This window comes from Dermacentor variabilis, chromosome 11, assembly GCF_050947875.1.
Source record: "Dermacentor variabilis isolate Ectoservices chromosome 11, ASM5094787v1, whole genome shotgun sequence".
NCBI lineage: Eukaryota > Metazoa > Arthropoda > Arachnida > Ixodida > Ixodidae > Dermacentor > Dermacentor variabilis.
The window spans coordinates 30,550,777-30,563,121 of record NC_134578.1 but is presented as its reverse complement, the minus strand read 5'-3'; the positions used below and the strand labels follow the sequence as shown (position 1 = coordinate 30,563,121).

General features: G+C 46.9%; 1 protein-coding gene across 1 annotated transcript; it reads left to right on the top strand.

The window, feature by feature from the left end:
- The first annotated feature begins 4,458 nt into the window (after positions 1–4,458).
- LOC142563181 (uncharacterized) lies at positions 4,459–12,101 on the top strand. The gene is made up of 4 exons (XM_075673732.1): positions 4,459–5,173; positions 7,497–7,797; positions 10,561–10,882; positions 11,675–12,101. The coding sequence occupies exons 1-4, from the start codon at positions 4,508–4,510 to the stop codon at positions 12,099–12,101; spliced, it is 1,716 nt and encodes a 571-aa protein (XP_075529847.1). The 5' UTR covers positions 4,459–4,507.
- The last annotated feature ends 244 nt before the right edge of the window (positions 12,102–12,345 follow it).

The window sequence follows — 12,345 nt, the reverse complement described above, 5'->3', positions numbered from 1 at the left end:
TTTTTTCCTACCTTCGTTGCTTCAGAACTTGGTTGATCAATCTTGAATAATTGTCCAATTAAGCAAAATACAAAAAAAAGAAACAGCGTGACACACTACACAAACGTGCGCAACATGCATTTGGTCACGTCGTCTTAGAGTGCATCGGCATATTAAATTCTGGACAAAGTTAGCTGAAACACCCTGTCTAGATTGGGCGGAGTGAGTATTGTAAAACTATGTGGTTCACTTGCCACATTTGATGGGTGCACGTACAGCCGTTTGCCACTGGATGCCCAGAGAAACGAGGACATTGTAAGGTGCGCTCACTTATCTGATGCACCATGCTAATGACACCCATTAGACAAGGAAGAAGCACGTCCACGCGTAAAAGTAAAATGTTATGTTCGTTGAAGGACAGAAGTATGATTACTGCACCACCGCATATTGTTTCACAAGCATGCGAATGGGATGAGGCTGGTTAAATAACAAGTTGCTTCGTGAAAACTCAGATAAGAAATTGCTGCACCGGCTGCCTGAGGCGTAGCCTACACTTTGAACGAGTGGAAATTGTTAAACGCAAGTTATTCGTCCGATGCGCTCGCTCGGGAACTGGTGCCTCCGCCGCAGAATCTTCGAGACTCTAATATGCGTTGTTGTACCTTATACTCAATCAGAAGCGAATATTTGTGAAATCATAATAGCGAATTATAGTTTTTAAATAATTTATTATTACTGTTATTATGATCGACGGCGGGTTAATAGCGAATTATCGAACCGAATGCGAATCAAATGAAATGAATGAGTTGTATGCAATGGTTCAGGCTGAATGAAAGAAGCACACACACACAAAAAGATAGGAACAGAAAACAAATAAAACTTAACAGATATGTCCTAAGCACAATCGCCCCCTCTCTGCTATTGCTGTACGTGAGGTAACTCGTGGACGAAAATAGATTGCCGTAAACGTTAAAATGACATAGCGCCGATAAGCAACCGGCCGAGTTTCTTTTTTCGTCAACCCTGATGGCATTTGTATTGTGCGCATACGCAGACCATGGACTGTGCACTTACTTCTTCCTGAAATATATCGCTTGTTAGTGCGCGCTTGTTCAGTTTCCTGTCTTGTTCATGCTTTATTAGCGCTCTTTTAATTTAGTCAGTACCATCAATACCGACTAAATTCTGACTGATGGTACTGGTTAGTTTAGTCAGTACCATCCCGCAACACGTATTGTCACGAATTTATTGATGGTGCAGAAACGCTGTCGGATGGGTGCAGTGTCAGGCAAATAACCATTCCTTGTTACGCAGTACGCAGTAGTCGCGTAAGCACGTCCTCTACGGTAAAACGTGGAACTTATGGATTGATTACCTACGTGGAACTTATGGATTGATTACCTGCATTCGAGACAGATGCAACGGAGCTTCTAATACTCTTATCTATTTCTCTTTTTTTGGTCTTACATGCAGCGCCCCCGCAAAGCGAGCAAACAAAGTTGGTTCCTCCACCTAAAGAAGTGGCCGAGAAATGCCCTCCGAACCTGATCGAGGAAGAAGTGCCAGTGGGTAAGTGCCTTGCTGGAAAGAGTACGAAGTAGCATCAATCAATCAATCAATCAATCAATCAATCAATCAATCAATCAATCAATCAATCAATCAATCAATCAATCAATCAATCAATCAATCAATCAATCAATCAATCAAAACAAGCAGCAGTACTGTCTTAACGTTTAAGCAGCTAACTACAGTGACATCGACCTTATCTTTGAAAGCGTTACATTTTGGGCGAGTTGGTTGAGCACGGTTCTTATTAGGCTTTTGCGCGCACAAAGACTGGACGTCGAACGAAGAAGGGACACACAATATGCGCAAACTTCAACTGGCTTTTATTGTGACAGCGACATGTGTATACGCTTCCACAATCAGGAAAAGAAAACAGGAATCCAAGAAAACAAACAGAAACACGTGGGAAAACTGCACAGCCACATGTGCCGGCGAAACCAACACTTGTCACTGTCATACCTTTTCACCATCCAGAAACCTCCTTTCCTTATCACTTAATGCTACAGACGGGGCACTCACACAACTTTGATCATGCCGAAGAATTTCTCTGGCCTCAACTATCTCCCTGGTTAACCGATTCATGTGAGAAAATAATATAGTGCACCTGTTAAAGATTGGATAACAACCATTGCATAACTTTCAGTGTTCTGCCATGTGGCCTTCGATGCCTTGCTTTACCTTGCGGCGATGTTCTGCTAGCCTCTCGTTTACGCATCGGCTGGTTTGGCCGATATAACACTTGCCGCGCCATAAGGAAACCCGATATACTACACCTTCTTTGCATGCAATGAACTTGTTTTGATGCTTTATCATGTGTTTTGGTTTCTCATTCTTAATCGGGCAGCTTTTCCTGCAAAGTCTTTCAAGTTTTGGGGGAGCCGAGAACACGACTTTGACGCCAGAGCGAGATCCTGTCTGCTTTAGGTGATGTGAAATTTTATGGAAGTATGGAATGACAAACATTCTTTCTTCTGGCTTCTGTCTTCATTGCTATTGCTGCGGCGCGTTGTTCTGTTTTCAACCTTGCCTCATTTTTCTTTTTGCGGTACATGTTTTCAGCGACTGCTAGACCAACCTGTTTCGGGAAACCTGCCTCTTTCAAACGCAATATATGCGAGTGAAAACTTCGCTTCATTAGGTGATGACATAATTTTTCGACATCAGAGTTGTCTTTGAACCAAATCACCCGTGCTAGATGTATTAATCCAGAACAAAAAAGCCTCTGTTTTCATTTTCATCTGCGCACTCAAAAGTGGTTAAAAGAAATATTGCGCAATTATGTTTGTCGAAAGCGCTTGAAAAGTCATGCCATCACCTAATGAAGCAAATTTTTCACTCGCAGATATTGCGGTTGAGAGAGGCAGGTTTCCCGAAACAGGTTGTTGTAGCAGTCGCTAAAAACATGTACCTCAGTTTTGGCACCACTTTTGATCACGTCAACACACGAACTACCCCAGCAAAACACATTGCTCGGCAATTCTCCAAATCAAGCGATAGTTTCCTTGTGTACAGACTTGCTCGGATATTCTGCCCGGACATTTGCTGGTTAGCTCAACTGGTCAAATGGTATCAGTCGTCCTCGTCCGCTACTCGCGATGTTCGTCCCACACAACCTTAACTCGGGCTGATCGATATTCTCTTAACTTTTCCAACACTGTATTCTCACCTCTCGTCCACGAAGCTCGACGTCATTTTTGTAAATCTCAGAGCTGAAGAGGCGGACCTCGCCCAGCGCGGAGATGACGCCCTTCCAGCAGAGAGTGGCCAACGTCACTTGCTGCTTGAGCTTCAGCGTCATCGTGGTCACCGTCGTGGTGGTCGTGGCCCTCGCGCTCACCAACCGGGCGCCGAGGCCCAGGGGCGAGGCGCTCAGGGAGTGCGGCCAGGGTAACTGCAGCCGCGAGCTGCGCTACCTGGACGCCGTCGCGGACGCCACCGTGGACCCGTGCTCGGACTTCTACGCTTACATGTGCAGCCGCTGGAGCGGCCGGCACGCCGGCGCGGGATTCCTGCAGGACGCGTTCGACAAGTTCTTCGGGACCCTCGCGACCGCCGTGCTGCAGACGCGGGCCGCTGTCTTCGGCGGCGAGGCTCAGGGCAAGTTATTCTGGCATGGCCTACCTGTCTGAACGAATACCCAATAAGTCAGCGGAGATCATTAGATTGCAACATTTGTCGTTAGGTCACTCACTTTATTTAGCAGTTTCCTCACTCCCTCGCTCGAAGAAGCTTGTGCACTCACGGACTCGGTCGCGCGCTCCGTCACTTGCGAACTTGCGTGAATTGTCGATAGCTCAATAGTTGATGCAGTCGTTTCCTCAGTACTTTACGAATACGCTCGCTCGTTCGCTTGCTCGCTCAGTGAACTGTGCGCTTGCTGGATGGCACCGTTAAGAATTTGTTTGATCTTGTGCTCAGGCACTCCGTCACTCACAAGTTCAATAGCTCACTTACTGGATGACTCTCTTGTTTACTGAGCAACAGCCTTGATGGATGCTCGAATGAATTAATAAATGAACGAATCAATCAATCAATCAATCAATCAATCAATCAATCAATCAATCAATCAATCAATCAATCAATCAATCAATCAATCAATCAATCAATCAATCACCGGTGTATGGTTATGAGAGAGGACTTTCAACCAACAAATCAATAGAATACCTGTGTTTACTAAAGTGCATTTAAGCAAACAGACAAGAAGTTTCATAACCTCTTTATTCCAGGCTGGATAAGACTCGGAGAATGGCTTTGAATGGCTTTGATTTAGAGGGAGCAGAAAGATAAGGAGTGGACATGTTGGTCCTTTGTGGAGGATGCACACTTCAGTTCTTAACGCACTTACGTTTTATGCACAACGTTTTAAGTTAGCATTTATTTGCGTACTTTCTGCACGCTTTCGTGGGGTGCTGTAAGTACCACATTTAGGAGTTTCTTCTTCAATTAATTTGAAGATGAACTCATGAACTCTCTTCTAGTTTTTCAGGTGGGAAAAACCTTGCTCCAGGACTGCATCGGTTACATGAACGCGGAAAAGCCCGACCTGCAGCGGGACCTCACTTCTGTGCTTAATGTCCTCAACTTATCGACCCTTTTGGCAAGCAACTCGTCCAGGGCTGCCTTGGCGCTCTCCCTCAAAATCTCATTCGCAACAGGCTTACACTGCCTGGTGGCCATCACGCGTAGGAAGAAACACCAGGGAGGGATTGCATATCTGTACTTGTACAGAGCACCCAGCTTGCGCCAAGAGTTTCGGGCGCAGACCGAGGATGACGGCCTTTATCTTTATATTCGCTCTCTGATAACCCTGATGTCGCCTACCGAGGAGAAGGCTGCAGCTGTCGGAGCTCGAAGCGTCATCGACATCGACAGCGTGGTCGAGTCTCTTGACACGGACGAGAGGAAAGAGACGTGGCTCCTTCCGGAAGTGCTGAAGAGGGATACGTCATTTCCGGAAGGCCTGTGGAGCGAGGCTTTCGACGCGTTCAGCGTCGGAGGCCTTGCCGATGTCCACGTTGATGAGGTCTTGTTCAGCGGCTACAGGCAGACTGGTAACATCTTCAGGCACCTCAACGACGCGCCTGCACAGGCGACGACCTGCTACTTGGCGATGCTCTTCCTGGCTCAGGTACGTGCACACAATGCACGGAAGGCAAGGCAGTAAAGCTCGAAGCACAGCAACAAAGGGACAACTCGGAACAACAGGGACGCTAAACATGACGAAATTAGACCTCGCCGGGAGTCCTTAAGGTGGAGAAGAATTAATTTAATTTATCTACTATCAATGTTAATAATATTGGGAGAGGAGGGGATATACAAAAGATAGCGAAGTAGAATTGTCTCGGGTAGTTGGAAATGACTGTCTTGAAATTGCTGGCATCTATGATGGAGGCGATGTCGGTGGGGATGTTGCTCGATTCGGAGCTTGTGGTTAATGACAAAAGAGTTAAATGCACATAACTACGACGATTAAGTACGTCAACCTTTAACCGGCAGTCGTTGCGAGAAGAATTGTACGAGAACGGCATTACAAGTGGGTCACGTAAATTGAACCGGATTGAGATGATATACCTTATGGAAAGGAAAAAAAAACCGAGGAAATCTAGGATGAATTCAATACTCAGGCAACGTAAGAGGCGATTTAATTAATGTAACATTTGCAGTATCGGAATAGTTCGACAAAACGAAAGAAAGAAACTCACAGAATGGTTTTAAATGACTTTGATGCAGAGGGATAAGCAGTGAACATCTGAGTCCTACACGGAGGGTGCTCACTTGAATTTCTAACACGCTAGTGTTTTACACACCAAGAGCTTTCTCATAGTAGGGGCGAGGAAGATGTGGCGTTTTAGGTAACAGGGCGCACGATAAGCATGACTGTTTCAATATAGGTTCAATATGAGTTTACCTCGAATGGTTGTTGGAAATTAAACGCCAGTATATTTGTGAAACGAAACTGGCCGGAAACTGCGCAAAACAGAAAATGAAAAAAAAAAAAACAGCAACTCTGGCGACGCTATGATCTGGCCTTATTCAACCTTGCGAACGTCTACAGGACTGATTTAAAAAAAAAATAGGTGCGCCTACCGTAAACATTATGACATACCTCATTTTTGACCAGATGAGAAAGATACACAAGTGCAAGCGAGCAAAAATGGATGTGGTATATCTTCCAGAAAGAACAGAGCGTCATAGTAAGACTCGTTTTGTTTCCTTGTGCTCTTTACTGCACTTCATTTTGACTTATATGCATTCATCTTTCGAAGAACTGACTAACGAGCTGTCGGGCTATGCCGTCGAACACATGACGCAGCCGAGCGCAGTGTTTCATGTAGGACAGCATGAAGAAATGTGGTCATGTATGCGCTTTTATTTTTTCATATTTTGCCACCGTAATGGAGGGCTCTTGCTTCTGACTATACGCATTTTCATGTAAGGCATACATGAATATCTAGGAAGTCAACAACAACGCTGGTCGTGCCATGTTGAGACATTATTTCAAACAGCGTAGCTAAAGCTATTGTAAGGACAGGCTATTTGCAAATCCAATCCTTGCGTAAACGTAAGGAAACGTAACTACGACTGTAAAATGACTCATTTCCTTCGTCAAAAATATCAAGAATAGCAAGAAACGCGATGACGTTTCTTGAGTTTTGTGGTTCGAAACATGGTCATAAGATGTCGCTACCATCGCTACCGAGCTGTGGTCAATAGACAGCTTTAGCACAGCATTACCGTATACCGGCTGGCACGAATGCGCATGCGCGAAAATAGCGGGCTCCGGTGTAAGTTTACCGGGAAATCTCCGCCGTATACCGTCTGCGAGCAACAACGCGGCAACACCGAGCCTTTCCGATTCGATGCGAACACGTCCGTGATACTTGCTCTCCTTCGTCACAGCGAGAACTAAACGGTAAAATCGGTTATCCCTTAGTCTCTTCTCACACCGAAGCCAACGTGTGAGCGCTCTGTTGTCGTCATTATTCAGATCGGTTGTTTGTTTTGGGATGTAATCGACGCGGAAAAGTGCGTCGATTTGTATCCAACAGATGGCGCCACATGACTGTACAGCGTTGATAGACGCTAAATGCAGTGGCGCAAATTGTTAGAGCTTCCATGGCCTCCGAAATCGGATGATGAAAGCACGCACCATCCTTCTAGGATCCTCTAGGCTCCCTGACAGCGTCAAAACAAACGATGGACCTGCAGAATAACGACAAAAGAGTGCTTATATTTTGTCCTCGGCGTGAGACGATTCATCCATCCGTCCGTCCCTCCATCCATCCATCCATCGACGCACGCACGCACACACGCACGCACTCAAGAGCACCCACCCACATATGTTTGCTTCTCGGTTAAACGGTATTCCCCTCCCACACACACAAAAAGCAACACGTTTACCGACAAGCTAGAACTCCCATATCGCGTCACAACCTTACGCGGCCACGCAGGCTCTACGCGTCGACTACGCCAGACGGTACCAATCGGGACGCACCCGAGGCCAGGAATATCTCTGCTTGGACGCCGTAAACCGAGCACTCGAGCTTCACTGGCACAACCTCGTGAGCAACCTCAGCTTCGCCGGTCTGGTTGGCGACTCCGAGCTGGACGTCATGTTCGGGCTGCTTCGCGAGAAGGTCGTGCCTGCCTGGCTGGGCAACGCGACAGCGCTCATGGCTAAAGAGAAGCTCAGCGCCTTGTCGTACAGGGCATACGTACCTTCCGGTAATGACGCCTCTAGAGGGACGCCAGGTGAGAAAGAATGGTTGATGCGGTTCAAAACACCAAAGGAACACAACTAGCGGTTTGCTATGCGTTGCTTCTACATAGCGAAATTCAAGAAACGCGGAAATAGATGCAGAAAAGCGCCACCTACAAGCTGCAGTTTCTGTAAGTTGTGGGTTCGGGGGGGTTCCCACCAGTGACAGGCGGTTTTTTGCGTCCTTTTTCATTTTCTGTTGCCCTATGATATCGCTTTATTTAAAAAAAACAAATTATTTCTCATATGCTTTCTTTAGCTTCATTAACTGTTGGCTTCATACTAACAATAATGGGGCACCTTGATTGCCTTTCTTCTAGTTCAACTATAGTTTCTGACACATAGCGAAGCCGTGGGCGCATGCGCAAGTCACACCAATATAACATCGCAACGTATTTTGATATGAAGTAAAGTCTAATCAAAGTGCATGAATACATGCGCAATAGAGGAAATAACTCATAGGAGTAGCTTTAGAACACATTAAGACAGCGGCGCGCATTATAGAGGAAGTGGGGGTAGCTGACATTCAGTTGGCATTAAAAGGAACAAATCGAGTTGGATAGTCATGTTATGTGTAGGACAAAGAACCAGTGGTCTATAGAATTACAAAGCAGGTGCCAAGGGAGGGGAAGCACAGTCGAGGGTGGCAGAGGATTAGGTGTAGGTATGAAGTAGAAATTTATATGGAGATGATCGGGACTGCTGGCTCAAGACAACAGTAATTTGAGATTGCAAGGACAGGCCTTTCGTCTTTGAGCAGGCATGACCAGGCAGCTGCTGCTGAAGACTCTTCAAGAGGGGGCAAAGCGCAAAGTGCGCCTGACGGAGCCCATCCCCTTACAAAAGTTAATAGCATTTGACAGACAGTCAACAGCAACGCCGCTTCTCAAAAGAGGGGACGTAGTCTGATGAGACCGTCTAGGGAACACTTTCTAAAGACACATATTGAGTGACAGCGTCCAGCGGCATTAACGCGCAAACATTTACTATTTCTCGTCAAATGACAACTCCAGCCATCTTAAGATGTCCACTGACGTTCATAAAACCTTTAATATACGTTATCTTCTATACTCTGGTTATCTGTGCCATACCATACGACTGCAAGTCATCTAGATTTCCTAAAAATGAATGTTAAAGATTGGTTTCGTGTTCGGGACTCATGCCCACGAATGCATGGCTTTTTACTGGCCACTATGTGTTTGTGACGTCAGAGTCTACACCAACAATTCGCCGAGAAACGACGAAGGCGGTTCCTTTTTATACGAGACGACGGCCAGCCACCATCGTTTTGACAGGCGTGATGACCGGTGCTTCTCTTCGTCTTTCCGTAGCACAACTCGTTGAACTTGGGACTCGTCAGCTGCCTCGCGCGGTGGTGGTGGTTCAAAAGCAAGTGGCGATCCTTCAGCGCTCATATTGTCGATGAAAGGGCTGGAAAAGCTCCCCGTGGACACCGAAGAAATGGTCATCTTCACTTTTCTGGCGTTAGCACCACGTGTACTGCGTGCTTGGCACGTGTTCTGCGTGTTTACATTACGGTGTTGTGGGATCTGACGTCATCGACTCGTCGTAAACGTCACAGGAAGCAGCTGTCCCTTTATGTTTCCGTTCCTCGTTTATTGGTTATTTAAGTTTATTGATGAGTTTCTAAGCAAATTGAACCACCTTACCAGCAACAGGACTGTCAATGCCATTTGAAAATGACAATATCTTAGTATAGTTAGAAAACGTCGGAGTTGCCCTTTAAGCAGTAGCCATCCGTACTGACACGTTTCGGTCAAGAAAGCCCACTTTTGAAGAACATAAGGCAGATGAAAGAGAAGAGTCGATGAGCGGGAACCGAATGACTCGAAGTGACAACGAAATAAAGCCAGCGGTTCCCTTGACTCCTCTTGCTCATTGCATAGGGAGGGTGTAGAGCGTGGAAACGTTGATGCCATGAGATGGCACACGAGTGCTTATTGGCGTTTTCTGGTCCTAAGTTCACGTACTACCTGACGTCGGCTGTTGAAAGGACGTTCCACATTTTTCCGCCATCATAGCGAAAGGCAGTGACCAACACTACGTGCATTTCCCGACTTGTATTGACTGTCTTCTACAGCATTTTCTTGGCACTTTTTGTAGTATTAGACGTGACACTTGTAAACCTTGTTTATAAGTGTCACGCTCTTCTTTCGTAAAATTGTTACGCACCTGTTGACGCACCTATTCAATTAAATAGAAGGTGCGCACTATATGCATGTACAGATACAAAAATGTGCTAGGAAAGGAATCTGGATTCGCGGATTGTTGGCTCAGGTGCATCTCCATGTCAATCTTTGGTCTCCCGGTTTACGTAGATTCAGGCACTTCTAGGTGCACGATCAGTTCCGTTGATCTCGCATGGACATAAAACAGCAATATCATTGATGTCCCAGACACTTAAGAATGGCTCCATGTACGGCAGTGTACAATAATGTGTCGGGTGGTAGGCACAGATATGTTGACCACTGTTTCGGATAACGCTACTTAAGTGGACCATGGTTTCGCATATTTATTGCTATGTGCACAATAAAAATTAAGACGTTCAAATGTTTGGAAAGCAATTGCACATAACTTGCCATACTTCATTTATAGCCGGAACCTAAGCAGTACGATAATAAAGGTGTGTAAAAAATCGCTCGCATAGTATGTCATTAAAAAAGAACACACACACACACACATACAAATTGCAGTTTTCCTGCTCTTGCGCATGCCTTATTATTACCCCCTGTAAGGGTACAACACGGCGTACGGGGCACAAGAGGCCGACGCTGCAGTGAGTCGGCCTTTTCCCGGAAATTTTGTGGCTCTGCGAATGATGACACAACGGGAAACGGTGCTGGCGAGGCCTCCCGACGCAGCGGAAGCGGAAATGGCGAGGCTGTGGGCTGACCCGTGGCCCGTCTACAACGAGGGCCACGACACCGTCATCCTGCCGTCGGCGTACTTGAACAGGCCCCTCATGTACACCCGGTCCGCAACTCCGGAGGTCAACTACGCCACCGTAGGAGTGGTGATGGCAAAGGCATTATCTGATGCCATCGGTCCCAACTCCAGGTTTGTTGTGCATCTGTTGGTGTGTGTGTGTGGGGGGGGGGAGGTAGGGTGCTGGCATCTCATCGTATGACAGTAAGTATTATAGTCCTCGTAGGCAGTGGCACGGCCAGAAATTTTTGTAGGGGGATGGGTGGGGTGGACACGTGTGCCTAGTGTGCCATTCCTTGACTGTTCCACTGCTCGTATGTTTGGCGTGCCGCCCCTTGACTAAACGCTGCACGAGGTGATTGATTTCTTAGGAGCAGTACCACGAACATTCCGAGATTTTAAGTCTGTTGCATGATCCTACGCCTCAAAACAAGCAAAAGCAAGTGTCGCTTATATCAGAGGGACACCTGGTCTTTTTAGGCGTCAACGTGACGCCGAACATGTTACAAAAGCCCCCCCCCCCCGCCCTTTTTTTAAGCGGGAAGAATAAAGGAATCCGAGGGTCTACTTTCTTTTTGGCAGTTACAAATTATGAAGAAAACGACGAAGTCAGAGAAAACACGGGGGAAATTGATTGTTGCCTTTATTTATTTGAAAGGTATAAATAATAAGAAATAGTGAAAGAGGACGAAATGGCCACTTTTCAGCAGGGGATAGCCGCCAACGGCATCCACATTACGCGTGCAAAGCTATGCATAATGCCGGATGCGTGGACTCGAAAGCTTGCTGTGGCAAATCGCCTTGCTTGCGCATTTCCCTCTTCCTTAGGATGCTTTGCATGTCAATTGAATAGAACAATTAATTTCCTCTGTGCTCTCCCAGCGTTCGTTGTCTGTTGGCCTCATGTGCTACGTGAACGCGTAGGTGGAACCTGACGTCCTCCGGGTCCTGGTGGGGAACCGAGGCCAGCTTCTCCTACTCGATGCTGGCGGGCTGCTTGCGTCAGCACTCGGACCCCAACGTGATGGCCAATCCGATGGACGCGCAGCCCAGGAGGTCGCCGGCGTTCAAGTCGAGCCTGTTCTCCTGGATGCGCGCGGCCAGGGCCGGGATGGACGCGCTCCGAGACCAGTTCCGCGGCTCGAACCGCAGCGAGGAACAGTGGAGCCGGGCTCAGCGCGTGTTCTTCAAGCGCTTCTGCCTCCTCTCCTGCGGCTCGGAGCGGTGGGACGCCATGTCTCCGCTGGAACGGTGCACGTGGCCTTTGCTCAGCATGCCGGAGTTTCGGGATGCGTTCAGCTGCAGGAACGACACGTTCGAGCGTTTCGACAGCGCGTGCGCGTCCCTCTGAGTCGACGGGCCAATATTTCTTAGCTACGTAAGTGCTCTATCAGAAAATAAAAAATGAAAATTTGTCCGCGGTGGTTAGTGTGTCGGTTTGCATCGAGCTATCTGCATGACACTAGAACAGAATATGTCATTATACACAGACCAATAAAGCTTCGTTTCACATAGGTTACAACATGTGCGATAGTTCTGCATATTTTTGAATTTTTTTTTGTAAGAGCACCATAGCCAGCGTTAGCAACTTAGCC

Excerpts from the sequence above, each read along its gene's own strand:
- LOC142563181 (XM_075673732.1), top strand. The coding sequence starts at position 4,508 with ATGAACTCTCTTCTAGTTTTTCAGGTGGGAAAAACCTTGCTCCAGGAC. Across the intron at positions 7,798-10,560 it reads CGCCTCTAGAGGGACGCCAG|GGTACAACACGGCGTACGGG; the intron begins GTGAGAAAGAAT and ends ACCCCCTGTAAG. Across the intron at positions 10,883-11,674 it reads GCCATCGGTCCCAACTCCAG|GTGGAACCTGACGTCCTCCG; the intron begins GTTTGTTGTGCA and ends GTGAACGCGTAG.